Source organism: Punica granatum, chromosome 2 (assembly GCF_007655135.1).
Source record: "Punica granatum isolate Tunisia-2019 chromosome 2, ASM765513v2, whole genome shotgun sequence".
Classification (NCBI taxonomy): Eukaryota; Viridiplantae; Streptophyta; class Magnoliopsida; order Myrtales; family Lythraceae; genus Punica; species Punica granatum.
This window is the reverse complement of record NC_045128.1, coordinates 3,158,490-3,178,149: the sequence shown is the minus strand read 5'-3', so window position 1 is coordinate 3,178,149 and position 19,660 is coordinate 3,158,490. Positions and strand designations below refer to the sequence as shown.

Here is a 19,660-nt window from a genome sequence, read left to right as displayed (position 1 = left end):
TAGGCAGTTTTATAATTTTCGATAGAGCTGGATTTAATCGAAACACGTAGTAAAACCGCAGTTGTAGTAACTTATGTAATATTATTATATTTACACAAATGGGTTTAGTGCAGTACCGTTCTCCTTTTCGACTCAACACCGAGTGAACTTGGGTTCTTTTTCATAAATGAAACCCCTTCTCCTTTTTATTTTTCGGTCTTCTTTGTTGTGATCGTAAATAAAAATTATTAAATGTCGTAAGAATTTTATCTTTATGAGTATTTTTGTCGACATATTAGTTTATTTGTTATTGCATATTATTGTCCAAATCATGCTCTGTTTCTCTTACTCTGCCTTTGAAATCTCCGGAGACCGCCAAAGGCTGCGGCTCGTTTCATTCTGCCATTCCTCCCGGCCGCCTTCGTCTCTTCCCGGAGTTCAGCCAGCTCAATCCCACCCATGGCGGCAGCTGGGGGAAGCGTCTTTGCCTCTGGCTTTCCCCCGGGCATTCCCCGTCACTCCTATCCAGCTCCGAGAGCTCGCCGGCTGGCACTCATCAGCTCCACTCAACGACTATTTGCTGTTTCGACAGCTGAGCAGCTGCCCTCTGCTCCTACTTCTGTCCCGGGTCCGACTCCGACTACGGAAGGTGAGTTGGGTCAGAACAGGAGGCATTGGAAGGACAGGGAGCCCAATGGAAGCGCGGCAGCATCGCCGTTCATGGAGGATGAAGGATCAGAGTTAGAGGGGAAGAAGAGGTTGGAGGACTTCTTTGACCTCGCCAAGGATTTGATCAGATCAGCCGGTGGACTGCCGCGGTGGTTCTCTCCTCTGGAGTGCGCGTCTCGCATCAATAATTCTCCTCTGCTCCTCTATCTGCCCGGTTAGCTATCAAAATGCAATTATTTTTACTCTTTATCGCATTCCCATTCCATTATTCACCTCTGTCACACTGGAAGTTATCTGAGTGATGCTAATTTGCTTGACCGATCCCTCCGAATCGGAATTAAGCATTTCTTTTCTATGGCAGTTAGGATGTTTTCCTTCATTTAAGAACGAAAACTCGGAAAGGTCATCTGACCATAAGATTGCTATGTTTGGCTCTGTCACTAATCAGTATAGCTGCATCACTTCCATTCTTGAATTGGTTTTTTCGCCACCATGAGCCTTTGCTCAGTATTTCCTCTCAGCTTTTCTCGTAGTGGACGTATTAAGATATGCAATATTTCAGGAATCGACGGTACTGGAGCTGGGCTCGCTTCGCAGCACAAGAAGCTCGGGAAGTAAGCACTTATACTCTAAACTTCATGCAAAATTTTTTTAGAGCAGACTCAGCATATGTAGGCCAGATGGGTCAGAGCTAAGTTGCTTGCTGTCAAGGCTATTGATATTGAATAATTCTTCGAGTGAGCATCTACACTACAATGTCAATGTTTTTGAAGATAACCGATGATTTTTTCCCCCCTTGGAATGAAGGATTTTCGACGTTTGGTGCTTGCACATTCCAGTTATGGATCGAACACCATTTACAGGTCCTCCACTTCATCACTCCTTTCACTTGCCTCATTGAAGCATGCATTTGTTGCAAGGATATTGATGTAGATGCACTGCATCTGCATCATATCTAGTTATGGAGTTCAATGTAATGTCGATATCTCGTACTTTTATCTTATTGTGGTAGTTACTCTACATGTGCTTCAGATCTTGTAAAATTGATCGAGAAGACAGTGAAATCAGAGAGCCACAATTCGCCGAATAGACCTATTTATCTTGTTGGAGAATCACTGGGAGCATGCCTCGCACTAGCTGTAGCAGCACGTAACCCCGACCTTGATCTCGTACTCATCTTGTCTAACCCAGGTGAAGCCTTCGTCTGGTGAAGTTATAATGGATGCATATGCTTCACGTCTTTCTTGTTTTCTACAAGTTGCTTCATATTGCTTGGAATGTTTTAAGACCGAAGAGGAATATATCAACGTTGCTTGTGAATGCTCATATTGCTTGCATGTTCTGTTCTTTTGCAGCAACATCTTTCAATGCATCACAAGCACAATCTCTCGTACCTTTGCTGGAAATCATGCCGGATCAAGTCCAACTTACCCATCCTTACTTACTCAGTTTAATGAGAGGTTCGATTTCTCTCTTTGGTATTATTTCTATTTATGAGGCTATTTCCTCGTACTAAAAGTGCCTATTAAAAGTTGCCAGACAATGTCTCACCGGTTTGTAAGTACCATATCGGTTTTTCCCATCTTACCAGGATCTTTTCTGGTATCTCCTCAGGTGATCCTTTGAATACTCTGAGGGCCACTTCGGAGAAAGCACTCCCACCACAAGAAATGGTGGCGGAGCTGTCGAAGGACCTCTTAAACATGTCGGCTTTTATCTCTGTAATATTCATCATCTGAACACTCTGAACAGGTTCTTTAATCGTGTATGTCGGTCCAACTTCTAAATTATGAGAATCACCAATGATCATATGACAGGTTCTTGCTGATATTCTACCCAAGGGAACATTTCTATGGAAGCTTCAGATGCTTAAGTCGGCTTCAGCATATACGAATTCACGCCTTCATGCAGTTAAAGCACAAACTCTATTGCTTATCAGGTCCGTCTTTTTTTAATCTCATCTGGACAATCTGATGTATAGCAAGTAGTCGCCTGAGAAGATGGTTTGCCTGAGCACGTTAGCTTCAAATATTTTTTCCCGATATCTCCGGCTTCTTTAAATGTGTGCACAGATAACTCATGCGAACAAAAATACGATTGTTTCTGCTTTCTTATTTGCATTATAGTGGATTCTCATAAGAGGTCCCAACTTCCTAAATGGTGGATAGGCATTATATAGTAGATGGGTGAAACCTTTATCATTTCGGCGAAATCTTGATTTTGCAACTTTATGATTCCAGTGAAAGGGATCAGCTGCTGCCAAGTCAAGCTGAAGCTTCACGGCTCTATCGTGCAGTGCCAGGATGTGAGATTCGTAGATATGAGGAGAATGGTCATTTCCTCTTCTTGGTCTGTCTTCCTGCTCTCTCTCTCTCTCTCTCAGAAAACGTATGTTGCCAAACACCGATCCTTCCTCCCTCGGATTTCAATTCTTCATCTGCCGGGCTCAAACATAAAAAAGAGCCTATTCACCTATTCGGTGTCACGCTTCTTGTGATGATATCTCGATGTTTCCGTATACATAATTACCAGCGCTCTTGTAAGTATTTCAGTGCAATATATAATACTTCTACTTTGTAGCAGGAAGATGGCAATGGCATTGACTTAGTAACTACAATCAAGGGTGCTACTTTCTACCGTCGCGGCAAGAGCCAGGATTACATATCAGATTACTTGCCACCAACCCATTCCGAGTTCATAAAGCTCTATGAATCAAGCAAGTAGGTAGTTTCTTAGACATCCTTGCACACAAGACCTTTCATACAAACCTGTTTAAACTTTGGACAACTGTTATGTTCTTAGATGGTTTAATGACATGACCGCCCCTGTCATGCTGTCAACTCTGGAGGATGGGACAATCGTCAGAGGCCTCGCCGGGATCCCTTATGAGGGGCCAGTTCTCCTCGTGGGCTATCACATGTTACTAGGACTGGAAATCATCCCTTTGATGACTCAGTTTTTGATTGAGAGGAACATACATTTGCGTGGGATAGCGCATCCTATGTTGTTCCCCAAGTACAAGGAACATGGCAGCACCCTCAGCCCATTTTTTTACGATGCTTTCCACATTATGGGCGCTGTTCCTGTCTCAGGAGCGAACTTATTTAAACTTTTCTCGAGGAAGTCTCACGTCCTACTGTACCCTGGCGGCGCACGTGAAGCCCTTCATAGGAAGGTAAGCATGTCTTTGATTGTATCAGATGGATGGAAAATCGTATGCGCATCCAAAAAATTCAGTAAAGCAGGCCTCATCCCAGCACTAAATTACCCTGAATTTACACTTTTGCAGGGTGAAGAATACAAGTTATTTTGGCCGGAACAGGCTGAATTCGTCCGAATGGCAGCAAAATTTGGAGCCAAAATAGTACCCTTTGGGACTGTCGGAGAAGATGATATTGGCCAGGTCGTTCTTGATTATGAAGACCTCATGAAGATCCCATATTACAGGGATCAGATAAGGCGCAATACTGAGGGGAATGTAAAGCTGAGGTACGCATAGCATGATTATATCCATGCTGTTTGACTGCCCCTAACCTTTAGTGCATCGAGATTGCCTCTTTTTTGCATTCGGTCTAATATCACAATGACAGGACAACTGCCACGGGAGAGGTAGCAAACCAAGATATGCACCTTCCAGGAGTTATGCCGAAGATCCCGGGTCGGTTCTACTATCTCTTCGGTAAACCAATAGACACTGAAGGTACGTTCACCTCATTTCGTACCTTGGAATGACTCAGAGTAGAACAGTATGACTTACAGATCCATGAAGTCCGTTATTTCATTCACCACCTGTACATTTCCTTACAAGTATGTACCTTGGTATAAGCATTTAGATAAGTCAGCATTAGCGATTTCATTTCTTAAAATAGTTTCTGAGTTAGGTTTGAGCATTCTCAAAACTTTCTGAATGGTCCTGAATGAAACCGATGTATTGACTTTTCGCCCCACGGTCATATATTCTGAAGGGAGGAAGCAGGAACTGAAGGACAGGAAGAAATCCCACGAATTGTACCTCGAAGTCAAGTCCGAGGTCGAGAGATGCATCGCCTACCTTCAAGATAAGAGAGAAGGCGACCCTTACCGAAGCATCTTCTCTAGACTTGTTTATCAGACTGTTAATGGCTCTTCATCCGATATTCCAACATTCGAGCTGTGACTTCGACTAAGCATAGTGATGCGGCAGAAAACGGACAATTTTATATTAGTCGGGCTTTTTTGCAATTTTTAGGAAATAATTTATTTCCTTCGTTATAATTTCGTTTAAGTCTATTTAAGCGGTGTAAGCCCTAGGCATAAAGACAGTTGTCTTTTTGATCATTCAATAAAATTTGGAGCTACTGTGCTCTTTGCCAATTTTCGGATTCGATTTGAATTGGATGCCAATTTCCTAGGAATTCGAAGAATCAATAGGGATTGAAGATCGTAGTTCCGGTATTCTGTGGAATCAACGGGACTATGACATGTTGTTCACGTGTGCGCTGCGTCACATAGGAAGGTGGTACAGCTGAATCTCACCAAGTCATTTGATGAATAATGTACAGATTTTATTTTTTTCACCCAGTGGAAAGATATAGGATGTGTTATGTATGGGAATGGCTTATGCTGCTATAAGCCGATGTGTTCCTTAAAATGCCTTCATGGAAGCTCCTCATCAAACGCATGGGAGGCTTCCATTGGAGTTATACACACACACACACACACACACACATATATATATATAGATCATATGTCGTGATTTGGTTCTCAGTCATTGAAGATCTACCGATTTGATTTTCCACGTGCAGTATTTTATCCTCCATGTATTGGTGGGAAGCTTTTAGACAGTCTGTTTGTGGCTTTGGTGATTCTGCGCTTTTTCTTATTTTTCTCCTATTTTGGTCATTTGCTGGTCGGGATTTGCCTCTGGACAGACGGTTAGCTGATAAGGGAAGAGTTGATCGATCCTCATGTTATGAAGTATTCTGTGATGGTTCTACCAGTAAGTTGATGACCGTATTTTCACTTTAAAAAGATTATAAAAAAAAAGTACTCCTTTAATCTTATTTTAAATTCGAGTCGTCCTTGTGAGCGCTGAGGAGTTGGGCCGACAGTATTTGACACGACACGGATACGACACGGAATTAAGTGGGTTTTGGTTAAGGCTAAATGTATTTCGTATCTAAACCGGTCAAACCCGTTTAGACATGATTAGACCAAGTGTTATCATATTAATAAATTTGTTTCACATATTGTATCAATTTATAGAAGAAAATAAACTAAAATCATTTAAATTTATTTATATAAATCACTTATTTATGGTGTTTTTTATCATGTCAATTGTATAGTAATACGTAATTAAAGTTAATACTGTCATATCATGTAAGTATAATATGCACCTAAAGATAATACTGTCATATCGCGTAGGTAAGTATATATACACATTTAGACAAGTTTAGTTAAATGGGTTAGACGTGCCGTATCCGTATCAATTTATAATTAAACGTGTCGTGTATGAATTTAGAGCTTTCTAATACGAATCCGTATAGACACGACCCATTTAAACAAGAGACGACACGTGTTGTTATCCGTACAAGGAGAGCCTTTGTCCACCTACCTGAATCTAGTCTCTTTGTTAAATCATTCCCTTTAAACACGTGCCCCGATATCATGAGTGAGGAATGGTACTTCAGATACTAGAAGGACTATGTATGGTTGCTCAGTAAAATGGCTTCTGATAATTGTCGGGCGGCGTGGTGTTTAAGTCTCCCCATCAACTTGAGTGTTCTGTTAGTTCAAGTGGCCTCGGAGCCAATCGGAATTGAAATGGCTTCTGATAAGTCGAGTTATTTAATCGTATGGTCAAGTTCATAATCACGAATGTGCGAGGAAATTAAAGAATAAATTACATATTCCGCACAATATACATGTTTATATAATTATACAGTCTGACTCTTGAATAATGGGCCACACATTCGAGCCAAGAAAAGCAAAACAGGCCATACCATTAGACAAAATAAAAGGCCATACATTCAGGCCAACATCCATGAAGCGGCCGAGTCTTTTCTGTCTAATGTTTGAAGACGTAGTAGCTCACAAAATCTTGCAATGTCTGGTTCCATCACACGATCAATATATTCAAATCACTTCGGTTCTCGATCTTTTTTTCTTTTTCTGGGATGGTCTTGGTGTAGCATTATCTGGGACTAGAATGGAGACTTCTTGATCTTTGATAGGTGCGATGTTTCGGGAATCGATGGTACAGGAGCGGGCCTTGCTTCTTAGAACAAAAAGCTCAGGAGCTAAGCTACTCTATATTATCTGCAGTTGTTTTTCATGTCGAAGCGAGGAAGATGATCGATTTATGTGAATTTTCTAGAAGCAGACTCAAAGTAATCTGTCCTGGAGGGAGGAGAACTAGGTAGCTTGCTATCGAAGCTATTGATAATGAAAATTTTTTTCGAGCGGTTCACTTACGGTTCATAGTATACATTTAAGAAGACAGCATACGTTGATTACTTTTGCTTTGAAATGAATGATTTTCAATGTTTGGTGTGTGCACATTACAGTCACGGATCAAACACCATTTACAGGTAGTCCTCACGACTCTGGCTACTGGGGTACGCCTTCGATGTCTCATCTTTTTTACAAGCCCTTATACCGGTATTTTTTCTTATGCGATTAAGACCTTGTAAAAATGACAGAGAGAACGCTGAAATCAGAGACTACCATTTGCCGAATAAACCTATTCATCTTGTTGGAGAATCGCTGGAAGCATGCCTAGCACTAGCTGTAGCAGCACCTAACCCCGATCTCAATCTCATGCTCCACTTGACTAATCCAGGTGAAGTCTTGTAATAAGCGAAATCAACACAGCTCGTTGTATATAGTCCTTGTTTTCAGCAAAGTTGCTTCACTGTATCGACCGGTATGATTTTTTAGACCGAGAGGAATATTTCAACCTTGCTCGTGACTTGTGAGCGTTCATTATACGTACTGTCACCTGTTCTTTTTGTTTGCAGCTACCTCTTTCATCGTAATGCATTGCAAATACAGTCTCTCGTACCTTTGCTGGAGATCATGCTGGAACAAGTCCAACTTACTCATCCTTTCTTGCCCTGCTTGATAAGAGGTTCGCTTTATCCCTTTGCTGTTCATTCCTACTTTCACCATCTACCTATGACGTAAATTTGTAGATCAGAATTCAGGCGGCAGTTTAAGTTACCATAGTCGATCATGTTTGGGACCACAGTATTGCCAATCTAGTCTTGATACATGAAGAGTTGCTAGAGAAAGCCGCAATGAACTCGTTAAATCATGCCACTACATTCATATTGTAACTTTGTAAGTCCACCGGCATACTCTTCCCCGTCTTACTGGTATCTTTTGTGATATCTCATCAGGTGATCCTGTGAAGATTCTGAGGGCCGCTTCAGAGAAATTAGCACTTCCACCACAAGAAACAATGGCCGAGCTATCGATGGACCTCTTAGTCATGTCATATCCGTGGAAGTTATACTCTAGTGTAACCCACTATCATTGGTGAATTGGAATTCCTCGTCATCATATAACAGGCTCTTGCCGATATTCTGCCCAAGGAAAAGCTTCATTGGAAGCTTCAAACGCTCAAATCAGCTTCGGCATTTACCGAGTCACGCCTTCACGCGGATAAATCACAAACTAATACTTATCAAGTGCTCTTTTTTTTTTTTCCCAACTTGATGATATCGTGATGTATTTCCAACTGCTTGATATTGTGATGGACATATAGAGAGTGAGCTTAATATAGTCTGGCACATGGGATCTAGCTAGTATTCTTTTGTGCAATTGTAATCACCAGCTTTTGATTGTTTATTATGTGGCAGTCACTTGCAACGATTTCTGTGAAATGTTGTGATCTTGCATAGTACGCATCGCGTGTCCCATGTGTCGTGTGATCTGATAATACAAGCTAGCTAATAAATTGACGAAGTAGTGGGCTGTTGTGAACCAGAGAGCTGAACGACTGTTATCTTAGGCAATATGGACTGTGAGAAGAGTGATTTTAGGACTGGGATCAGAGGCATAACTTTTTAAGTGCTCTTTTGCATCTTTAAATATATTAATGGCTTCCTTGGGATCGACTAATCTTAAACAAATTAACTTCCTCAAACGGAGCATTCATAAACTTAACAAGTTGAAATCTTAATTCTGCATAATGCCTAACATAAGGTCGCCTAACTCGACGTAACATTTGTTAGCAGAACTCGTAGTAATACACATGACACATGAGCCATACATGTAGAGCCATATAGGAGGCAGAAGAAGAGGTGGAACAAGGAAGAACTCAGCTGTACAGATCATCGTTGTCTGCCCCAGTGGTGGCCCCAGCCACATTGTCGGTCCGATCAGGGAACCGGAACTCAGACCCGAATCCACGAGACTGCTGCAGGGTCTGAGCGAACAGCTGGTACTTTCTAATGTCTGCATCGCTCACACTTCTTCTGGCGTACTTCATCGACTCCTCAAAGTGCGCAGCCTTAATCTCCGAGACATCATCAAATTCATCCTCTTCCAATGCCTCTGGGTTCTCCTTCTTCCTCCTGTCCCTCTCAATATCCTGCAACTCCGGCATGTGAATAGATGGTGAATATAAATTGCATCGATAGAATGACTTTCTGGACTATTTTTGTTAGGTGATCGGTAGATTGGATCACGAGAATATAATTGCAAAATAGCCTCTTTACTTTCTTGAAAAATGTATGGCATTCTCATTCAAATTCGAGCATCAAAAGCCAACCAAACATTTAATGGAAAAGACGCATCTGCCGGTAAGTACTAAAATTTTTGCCTTACCTTCTCAATATTTTCTCGGATTGCATATTTGCAGGCACGCTGGCAAATTTCAGTGATATCCGCTCCACTAAAACCGTGAGTGTAACGAGCAAGAGCTCCGAGATCAACATCCCTCGAGACAGGAGACTTCCTTAGACAAGCTTTGAAGATCTGAAGGCGGGAAGCTTCATCAGGTAATGGAATGTAGATAAGCTGGTCAAGCCGCCCAGGGCGAAGCAGTGCCGGGTCAATGATGTCGGGCCTGTTCGTGGCCCCTATGATAAAGACCATCTTCTTAGCTGACATCCCATCCATCTCTGTGAGAAGTTGGTTCAAGACTCGATCTGCAGCACCCCCGGCATCTCCCACAGAACTCCCACGCTAAAATCAGAAATCACCCGTAAGAAAAATCTAAATACATATCTATGTACTGGAAGTGAAATATAATTGATGAATGAGAAGTATATTTATTCTTCTTCCAGCTTAAGCTTTCAGATCTCTTGTGAAGTTCCATGATGATTAAGGTTATGTTCAATAAACAACTCAACAAGTTCCAGTTTAGTAAGCTATTGATTATGAAGACCTCGTACCTGAGTAGCAATAGAGTCGAGTTCATCAAAGAAAAGGATGCACGGAGCTGATTGCCTCGCCTTGTCAAAAATCTCCCTCACATTTGCCTCACTTTCTCCAAACCACATTGTCAGAAGCTCAGGTCCTTTAACACTTATAAAGTTTGCTTGGCATTCATTAGCTATGGCTTTTGCAAGAAGGGTTTTCCCGCAACCTGGTGGCCCGTAAAAGAGAACACCCTTGGAAGGTGACATGCCAAATTTTTCAAACTTCTGGGGATGCTCGACCGGGTATTGAACAGTCTAATAAGAAAGAAGTTGATTAGCTTATGCGAGCAATCTAAAGATATATCACAACTTTTGAAGTAATAACAGCAATTGATCACAGAATACAAACCTCTTGAAGCTCTCTTTTAACGTTGCCCAGGCCACCAATATCATCCCAGGAGACATTCGGAACTTCCACGACCTACAAACACAAGACAAAGAAAAATGTATTTACTACTTTGCATTGATACAATGGCCTCGCATTTCTTCATTCTTTTTTAATCGCAGGAACGACAGAATCACTCACGGTTTCACGCAGAGCTGATGGATTGGAAGCTCCCAAGGCAGCTTGGAAGTGATCATTTGTTACAGCCATGGAATTTAAGATCTCTGCATCAATAGTCTCGTCCTCGAGGTCAATCACATCCATCTTCTCTCTTATGCACTGAAGGGCAGCTTCTGTGCAAAGGGCAGCAAGGTCGGCTCCAAGATAACCATGAGTATCTCGAGCTACTTTCTCCAGGTCGACCTGAAATGCAGATAAGAAGAGGCTCAGATCAAGCGGAACTTTCAAATGGAATATTAACAGTTGAAAGGGGAAGTTGTAGGGATCTCACATTTTCTGCAAGCTTCATATTTCTCGTATGGATTCTGAGAATTTCCAACCTTCCAACTTCATCAGCTACACCAATACTGATTTCTCGATCAAACCTCCCAAATCTCCTAAGTGCAGGGTCGATACTATTGGGCCTGTTGGTAGCTCCGATGACTATCACATGGGACCTTGCCTTAAGCCCGTCCATCAATGTCAGAAGTTGTGACACGATACGCCTTTCGACTTCACCATGAGTCTTCTCTCTCTTCGGCGCAATAGAGTCCACCTCATCAATGAAGATAATTGCCGGTGCATTCTTCTCAGCTTCCTCGAAAGCCTTTCTCAGGTTGTTTTCGCTCTCACCAGCTAATTTCGACATGATTTCAGGCCCATTAATCAAGAAGAGAAACACGCCGGTTTCATTAGCCACAGCTCTAGCTATCAGAGTCTTCCCAGAACCAGGTGGCCCGTATAGGAGTATTCCCTTTGGTGGTTTCACACCGATGGATTTGAAGAGCTGAGGATGCCTAAGTGGAAGTTCTACCAGCTCACTTATCTGAGTCATTTGCTTCCTAACGCCACCAATGTCATCGTAACCTACTTCGTTCAATTTTTCCTCTTCCTCGCGTTTGATCGGTTCTCCTTCACAGAAGATCTCTGTATCTGGTGCAACAACACAGTATTCACCTGGGTCTGTCTCTATCACTTTAAACTCGACATTTCGCATTCCACCTCTTACAAGAAAGAGGTCACCAGTCCTCACTGGACGGTAAGATTCCAGGAAATACGCTGCAAAGCAAGGATTAGAAAAGAGTAAAAAACCAATATCAAATACATGTCGTAACATACTTTTTCGCAGATCTAAAAGTGTCAAACTTTCTATTACTAGGTGACATTTGTTGAAAGCTTAAGGTTGTACAACGTTGCATAGACTGTAGATCAAGAAAAGAATCAAGAAACTGATACGACTCAGAGGGCGTACGCTTCAAATATGCATCCAAGAGGTTTCCGGTGACCCCCTCGATCGTATCATCAATAGGAAGGATGTGGACCCACTTCCCATACTTCACATCAGGACACTGGTAAACAGAAACTACATCGCCAAGATGAACCCTCAGGTTTGTTCGAACTACTTTGTTCAATCTGATCTTTGGTTCATCGCATTGTTCATCAGCATGCACAATGCAAACTGTGTCCTTACGCTTCTTGCCCTGAAGGGATAGAAAGAAAATTACAAAAGCTTATAAGATATCAAATGCTTGAAGCCGCAACAGGAGAAGAAGAGAACCACCTTAACGAGAACAGTATCTCCTCGGAAAAACTGGAGCTTCTCCATGGTTGCAGGGTGCATAGCAACCATTGAGTTATCATCATATATAGCTTCATCAACTATTAGACGGTTAGGTGACATCTTACGCTCCAAAATTGCAGTAGAGTAATCCTTGTTATCTTTCCTGTAACACGGGGTCAGTCAGTAGCCGAAAGTAACGAACGACTAGCACACCGCTGTATTAATAACCAAGTAAAGTGAACAATGCTCTAATTTATCTTTTTATGTTTTCAGTGGGCAGTTTGCTTGGCTATATCCCAAAAAGAGATGTCCTCTCCTAAAGAGGACGACCCAAAATCATAAATTCTAAATCAGATGCTTCATATGGAGTCATGCAAGATCCGTTCACAACTCACGCGTAAGTAATATGGAGTATCTTTTCATCTCTACATGGAAAAGGAAACATCAACTATCAATCAGCTCGACTCGAACTAACACAACGATTGAGGACCAAGAAATTTTTCCTGCTCAACTCAAGCTTTAATGGCGATGGCGACACAAATATGGATTGATTAAAGCACAAAAACAACCTTATACTACTTGCATGATCTGCGTATACAATCGATCACTTCTTGAACTTTCACTGTCTTCAACTGCATCTTATGGTCCTCAAACATGAGTGAGATTATACTTTCAATTATCAAAACCAAAAACTTCTTTTTTTTAAAAAAAAAGGCAGATTCCGGAAAGCTACAAGAACTCAGGCAACTCATCTTAGTAATCAACCACCGACGCCCAATAACAAGCTGAACACTAACAGATGATAAAGACTGAAACTTTACAACAAAAACTCGAGAATCAGTGAAAAAATATGAGCTTTGCGTACTGTTCAGAAGAAGAAGAAGAAGAATAAGTAGAAGAAGGGGTGTGATCGGCCATGACTTCTGCTCCAGAAAACACTGGCTCTGACCCTGTGCTATCCCGGAACAGCTAAGAAGCTTCAGCTTCAGCTTCAACTTCAAACAAGAGGATGATGAAAGGGCGAAGCTGTGAGTGTGTGTGATATTTATATCTTTCGATTGGGACTGTTGAGATAAATTTCCTATTCAGCGGAGAACTCGAAATAACGAGATTGGACAAAAAAATAAAGGGGCACGATCACAGATTGAAATTGGAAAGTTATCTTTTTAAAACTTACTTTTACAATATTTCAAATTGAAATATATTCTAAGATTACATTAGGATATATTTGAAATATCAAGAAGATATTGTATCTATTTAAATGTGAGATGACGTAGATGTGAGATCGGAAAATCAGATCTAATCCTCTTGAAATTTTTCCACAAACACGGCAATAGCTGAGGCTGGTCACAAATTGTCAGTCACGTAGAAGAACTAAATTAATGAATCTTATATAAAATATGTTAAATAGATATAATCTATATCATATCATATCAATTGTGATATTATTCAAACTTCAAATTAATTCAACGAAAAAATAAGATATTTTTTTTCAATGGATAAAAAAAAGATCTTTTTTTGAATGGATAAAAAAATAAGATGTTTTTATTCTCTCGTATACTAATAGAGATATTCGAACTTTCAAATACAAAAAGTATCTGAAAGTATTTTGGATATAACCAAAGGTAATAAAAATTATCTATTAAAAATTTCACAGTTTAAATATTTTAAATTTATTTATAAAACAAAACGCTTGAGAAAATATCTTATAGATGACATATCTTAACATTTATGTTTGATGGAAGAATTAAAATAAAAAATAAAAAGATATTTGGAAGATTATTGCATCTCATTAATTTATATCTTTTATTTATTTACTTATAAAAAATACTAGAGGATGACCAATGTTATGTACGGGAATGATATAAAATAAATACCGAAAAAAATAAGAAATTTACTTCTAAATAATGTTCAGACTTTAACTTAGCAAATATGAGACAATGTCAAACCGTATGAAACTTTCTTGAAACTTTATTTTTATAAATATAAAAATTAAGAGCAAAAAAACAATCCTTTTTTATAACTAAGAAAAACACAATTGAAATGGGTAGATGAAGGTGTAGGGAGAGAGAGGGAGAGAAGAGTGAGTAAATTTTGACGATACCTCTTATAGTTTGTGCAATGGATAGCGACACCTCACTCATTTCAAATTTAACCACACACCACCCCCTTTCACTGATTTCTACTGTTTTTTTTTAAAGGGTCAAATTTGATTCGGGTAAAGAAATCAGGTAATGGGTCGGTTTGTGCAGTTTCGTGACATAGGATTCACGTGGCAAAGTAGATGTTCTCCAGGTGCCACGTCAGCGAAAAGATGGGTGATATACGGTTAATTTTTGAAACGAAGGGTGTCACTGATCATTTTACAAACTATAGGTGGTGTCGTCGAAATTTATCCTATAAAAAAATGAGTAGTTATTGAGAGAAAATTACAAATGTATCCTTGATCATATAATTATTATTAATTACTTTTATATTTTTAAGGATATTTCGAAAACTAAAAGTTAGACGAAAGTCTTACTTTTGCGTTTATAATAATATAGATAATATATATAAAAGCAGAGGCACGGTGGATGACTCAATGGTATTAGAACGTTTGAATAGCCATTTGGAGTTTTCTCCTTTTTCAATGTACTTAGAATTTTTAATGTGTGTCATAACAAACTTAATAAAAAAGATATATGAAAATATAAAGGAGTTGTGACATGAGTAAGTGCGTAAATCGACCTAATCTATATCTATATCCAAGTATAAAAGCCGAGTCGATGCGTCTTGAAATGCCACATAGAACGGATGAGTGTTTGCATTGCGTGACCTTTCGTGTCATAAGTAATAAGGACATGACAAGTGGTGCAATATCATGCCACCATGTCGCTTTTGAAAACCAAAAGGAAAGACCATGAATCACATATGTTTATATTTTGCATTCATGTTGAAATTAAATGTTATTTTTATTATTTACAGTTTATAATAGGCATGTATTTTGGAGTAACCACCAATAAGAATGTGATAATTGATAGAATTACCTACCAAATCGAAGAAGTTCTTAGTAATCAGATGAGTCTTCTAGTTGTTGGGAATTGGTGTATGCCCTAGATGCAATCTATCATCAGTTCTGTAATATGACATGTATTTCATTATATTACGAGGCATATCTGTTATTGTGTAGATTGCGCTAAATATGATTTTACACAATAATGTCCTTAGAATAGTAGGTTCAATAGGCATCAAGTGTGACTTGATTGTGAGATCCTATAATTACTGAACATTATTCCTAAATGTCCATAGTCAAAGTATTATCGTTAATTAGGACAACGATAATACGGTTAGATTAGTGTAAGTGTTGATTGATGATCAAATCTCATAGGTCATGGATATGGAGATATCAAATCACACCACATGTATACATTAAGAGTAATGTGTATAGGACTGATCCGCCATGAGATTGCTACATGGGTTGTTACGTGACTGTCATTAGCATATCTCAAAGTGACTATAGTGTAATGGTCCTTTGACTTGAGGTCACCATAGATTCCTACATGTAATGTCATATACTTTGATACTGTCAAACGCCACTGTAACAGGATGGTTATAAAGACAGTTATTGGGTATACCACAGAGCATGGAGAGGAATGTGAGTGATCAAGATAGGATTTGTCCCTCCTACGAAACGGGAGCGATATCTCACGGCCACTTGGTGGTTAAGTCTAAAAGTGTATGCATACCCAAATGAGTCGATATAATGATATCGAGCTCATTTGTTCTGATAGACTTACCCGGTAAACCAAGAAAAAGAGATATTGAGCCATACAAGGATGTCATCGACCATGCCTTGGGCTCAATAGAGATATAGAGGACAAAGGGATTATATTACACGGTAACGGAGGTCACAAGGTTCGTCGAGAAATTGACTTTCCGATTACTTGAGTAACAGTGATGCATTGCTAGATGCCACTCACTGTTTGTAATATTGAAATAGAGATTTTGATATTACTGTCAACGTAATTGGGAACCTACAGGGTCACACACTACGACTAAATTGACGAGATATTTTGAAACAATAAAATCATCTAATAGAGATTAGATGATTTATGGTGCGACTAATTAATTGGATATTTAATGAGATTAAATTTGTCGATTAATTAGACTCGATTTATTAGATTAAATGGACCAAATTGATGCACGATTAATATGGTGACACATGGCTTTTATGTGGATTAACATGTGTAAGGACACATGTCATAAGGGAACCTTAATTCCCTAAATCCCACATCGGTTGGGATTTCATCTTCACCCCCCCATATTGCTTATAAAAAGGGGCAGTAAGCATGATTCTATATATATGCTTATATATAAAAACGCACACATATTATATATATATGCTAATATATATATGTACGTGCATATATGTGTGCATATAAAATATATATATTTTGGGTTGAATTGTTCAACTCAAATTAGGTCCATTAGTCTGAAAATTTCGGGTGTCGCATCGGTGTTTCTTTCGAGTGTTGGTCGCTAGCACCGCCGATCTCGAAGACTCGTCGACAAAGTCGGTGTGGATTCCAGTAGAGGCGTCACGCGTGGGACGCTCGGTCGACAACTTTAAATATTCCAGGTACGTTTTTATTTACTCTTATTCTTCTAGTAGGTCTTGGAATTAGTTTCACGGGTAGGAAATTTTGAATTTCTGTTCCTTTTTCGCTTCCGTTGCGCCCCGTGGAACTAGCAATTGGTATCAGAGCCTAGCTAGTTAGAATCTGAGTAGATAATAGCATAAAATATGATTTTATGCTTGGTACTGGTATGATTATGTTTGATATTTGCGGTGCATGACTGTTAGACATGGACTATGTCCTAGTTGTGTTAGTATAATAGTTATACGTGTGGACTATTATGTAATAGTTACATAATAGTGTATAGTGAGATCGATTAAATGTTAATCAAATCCCTCAAAATATTAAGTCCATATCCTTCCACCGTGTAACGCTCGTCAAGACCAAGATCGATGAGTGTGTAGACCTTGCCTTCGCAGGATGCCCTTATCTATCTTAGTAAGACGTTGTGTTTACCAGTGGGTCGGACTTAACTGAGCAAGCCTAATAGGATTAGGAGTTCAGAGGCATGTAGTTGGGCATCGATCTATAAGATAGATTTGAATAAGGAGTTATTCACTCAACTAATCAAGAGTTGCATGTGATGCAATTGGGAAAGTGAGTTCCCTACCTAAATAGCAAGTTCTGGGTGAATCAGCCCTCGCTGACTCAGAGCTTGGTGAGATATGGATCTTGAGCTACTATGAGAATGATATTCTCTGAATCAATGTTGAGGGTCATTGATTTGATATAAATAGTGGGAGCAATATTTATAAAGTCCTCATTAAATATTGTTGTGTCATAATACTTATTTTGTATATTTCTATGGTAGTTACCATGGCAGGGAGCACTTCTAGTACTTTCTGTTTGCGATCCGTCCTTGATAAGGACAAACTGTCAGGGAATAATTTCCTTGGTTGGTATCGAAACTTGAGAATTGTTCTCACCCAAGAAAAGAAGCTATATGTCTTAGAGCAACCTCTTCTTGCGCCACCGCCTGACGATGCTCCCCAAGCTGAGAAAGATGCTTATAGTAAGCATCATGATGATGCCGTAAACGTCGGATGTCTCATGTTAGTCACCATGGACTCGGAGCTTCAGAAGCAACACGAGAACATGAAGGCGTACGATATGATCGTGCATCTCAGGCAGCTCTATCAAGAGCAGGCCCGACATGAGAGATTCGAGATCTCTAAAGCACTTTTTCAGGCAAGGTTGACTGAGGGTAGCCCGGTGGGTCTTCATGTACTCGAGATGATTGGGTACGTTGAGACTCTGGGAAGACTGGGATTTCCTCTTGGTCAAGAGTTGGCCACAGATTTAGTCCTACAGTCGCTGCCCAGCAGTTATAGTCAGTTCATTATGAGCTATAATATGAATGACTACAATAAACCATTGCCTGAACTGCTTAGCATGTTGAGAACAGCTGAGCATGATATCAGCAAGGGGACGTTCGTTCTAATGGTCCAAGGGACCAAAAGAAAGGGCAAGAGCAAGAGTAAAGGCAAGAAGGCTAAAGGTGCATCCAATTTTGACTTGGGTGCGTTGAAGCCTAAAGCCAAGGTGGCGAAGAATGATTACTGCTTCCATTGTGGCAACACTGGACATTGGAAGCGGAATTGTAAGATATACCTGGAAGAGTTGAAGAAGAAGAAGGGAAGTGAGACTTCCACTTCAGGTATCCATGTTATAGAGATTAATGTATCTACTACTTCTACATCTTGGGTATTAGATACCGGATGTGGTGCTCATATTTGTGGAAATATGCAGGACCTAAAGGACAGTAGATCGTTGACAAAGGGCGAGGTGGACCTACGAGTTGGAAATGGAGCAAGAGTTGCTACATTAACTGTAGGGACTTATCACCTAGTTTTACTTACTGGGCTTGTATTAGATCTTAATGACTGTTATTATGTACCTGCTATTAGTAGAAACATAATATCTGTTTCTTGTTTGGACAAGAAGGGATTTTGTTTCACTATAAAGAACAAGTGTTGTTCTATGTACATGAATGATGTATATTATGGCAGTGCACATTTAAGTAATGGTCTGTATGTTCTTGATCTAGATACGCCTATTTATAATGTGGAAACCAAACGGCTCAAATCTAATGATTCGAATCCGACTTACCTCTGGCATTGTCGTTTAGGCCATATTAGCGAGAATCGCATCTCTAGACTCCATAAGGATGGATTACTGGACTCGTTTGATTTAGAATCGATCGAGACATGCGAACCTTGCTTAATGGGGAAAATGACTAAGGCCCCTTTTACCGGAAAAGGTGAGCGAGCTAGTGATCTTTTGGCTCTCATACATACCGATGTATGTGGACCAGTGAACAAGCTTGCTAGAGGTGGGTATCTCTACTTCATTACATTTACTGATGATTTCAGTAGATTTGGATATGTGTTTTTGATGAAACACAAATCTGAATCCTTTGAAAAGTTCAAAGAATTTAAGAATGAAGTGGAGAATCAGTTGGGTAAGAGCATTAAAGTTCTTCGATCAGATCGAGGAGGTGAATATTTGAGCTATGAGTTCGCTGACTATCTTAAACAGTGTGGGATTTTATCTCAACTGACTCCACCTGGAACACCACAATGGAATGGTGTAGCTGAGAGGAGGAATCGAACTTTATTAGATATGGTTCGATCTTTGATGAGTCATGCAAACTTATCTGACTCCTTCTGGGGATATGCTCTACAGACAGCTACTCTCATATTAAACAATGCTCCGTCGAAATCAGTTGAAAGGACACCATATGAGATGTGGTATGGGAAACGTCCCAAGATGTCTTTTCTAAAGATATGGGGTTGCGAAGCTTATGTGAAGAGATTGTCTTCGGATAAGCTTGGCCCTAAATCGGACAAATGTTACTTCGTGGGGTATCCTAAGGAAACTCGAG

At 39.9% G+C, this 19,660-nt stretch overlaps 2 protein-coding genes across 5 annotated transcripts in view; one reads left to right on the top strand and one right to left on the bottom strand.

The window, feature by feature from the left end:
- The first annotated feature begins 319 nt into the window (after positions 1-319).
- LOC116196833 (acyltransferase-like protein At3g26840, chloroplastic) lies at positions 320-5,001 on the top strand. Of its 4 annotated transcripts, none has more exons than XM_031526738.1 (13): positions 320-862; positions 1,211-1,262; positions 1,456-1,511; positions 1,681-1,839; positions 2,004-2,108; positions 2,263-2,369; positions 2,466-2,587; positions 2,889-3,036; positions 3,232-3,368; positions 3,451-3,823; positions 3,938-4,137; positions 4,239-4,348; positions 4,614-5,001. In XM_031526738.1, exons 1-13 carry the CDS (start codon positions 439-441, stop codon positions 4,802-4,804), a joined length of 2,184 nt encoding a protein of 727 aa, XP_031382598.1. In that variant the 5' UTR covers positions 320-438; the 3' UTR covers positions 4,805-5,001. The 4 variants fall into 4 exon arrangements, with proteins under 4 accessions (XP_031382598.1, XP_031382597.1, XP_031382600.1 ...); XM_031526737.1 differs by having other exon boundaries at positions 3,229-3,368; XM_031526740.1 differs by having other exon boundaries at positions 321-862; positions 2,889-2,997.
- A 3,807-nt stretch (positions 5,002-8,808) lies between these two features.
- The window catches only part of LOC116196982 (cell division cycle protein 48 homolog), a 53,262-nt gene continuing 42,410 nt past the window's right edge, over positions 8,809-19,660 (bottom strand). Inside the window, exons 2-10 of the mRNA XM_031526958.1 lie at positions 13,026-13,110; positions 12,161-12,323; positions 11,852-12,080; positions 10,892-11,658; positions 10,582-10,803; positions 10,405-10,476; positions 10,029-10,310; positions 9,460-9,819; positions 8,809-9,223 (exon numbers count right to left, since the gene is read on the bottom strand). Coding sequence (XP_031382818.1) covers positions 8,951-9,223; positions 9,460-9,819; positions 10,029-10,310; positions 10,405-10,476; positions 10,582-10,803; positions 10,892-11,658; positions 11,852-12,080; positions 12,161-12,323; positions 13,026-13,110 — 2,453 coding nt within the window. The 3' untranslated portion in view covers positions 8,809-8,950. The remainder of the gene's footprint in view (positions 9,224-9,459; positions 9,820-10,028; positions 10,311-10,404; positions 10,477-10,581; positions 10,804-10,891; positions 11,659-11,851; positions 12,081-12,160; positions 12,324-13,025; positions 13,111-19,660) is intronic.

Coding starts and splice junctions, on each gene's coding strand:
- LOC116196833 (XM_031526737.1), top strand. CDS start 439: ATGGCGGCAGCTGGGGGAAGCGTCTTTGCCTCTGGCTTTCCCCCGGGC. Junction 1,263..1,455: donor CAGCACAAGAAGCTCGGGAA/GTAAGCACTTAT, acceptor CTTGGAATGAAG/GATTTTCGACGTTTGGTGCT. Junction 4,349..4,613: donor TAAACCAATAGACACTGAAG/GTACGTTCACCT, acceptor TATATTCTGAAG/GGAGGAAGCAGGAACTGAAG.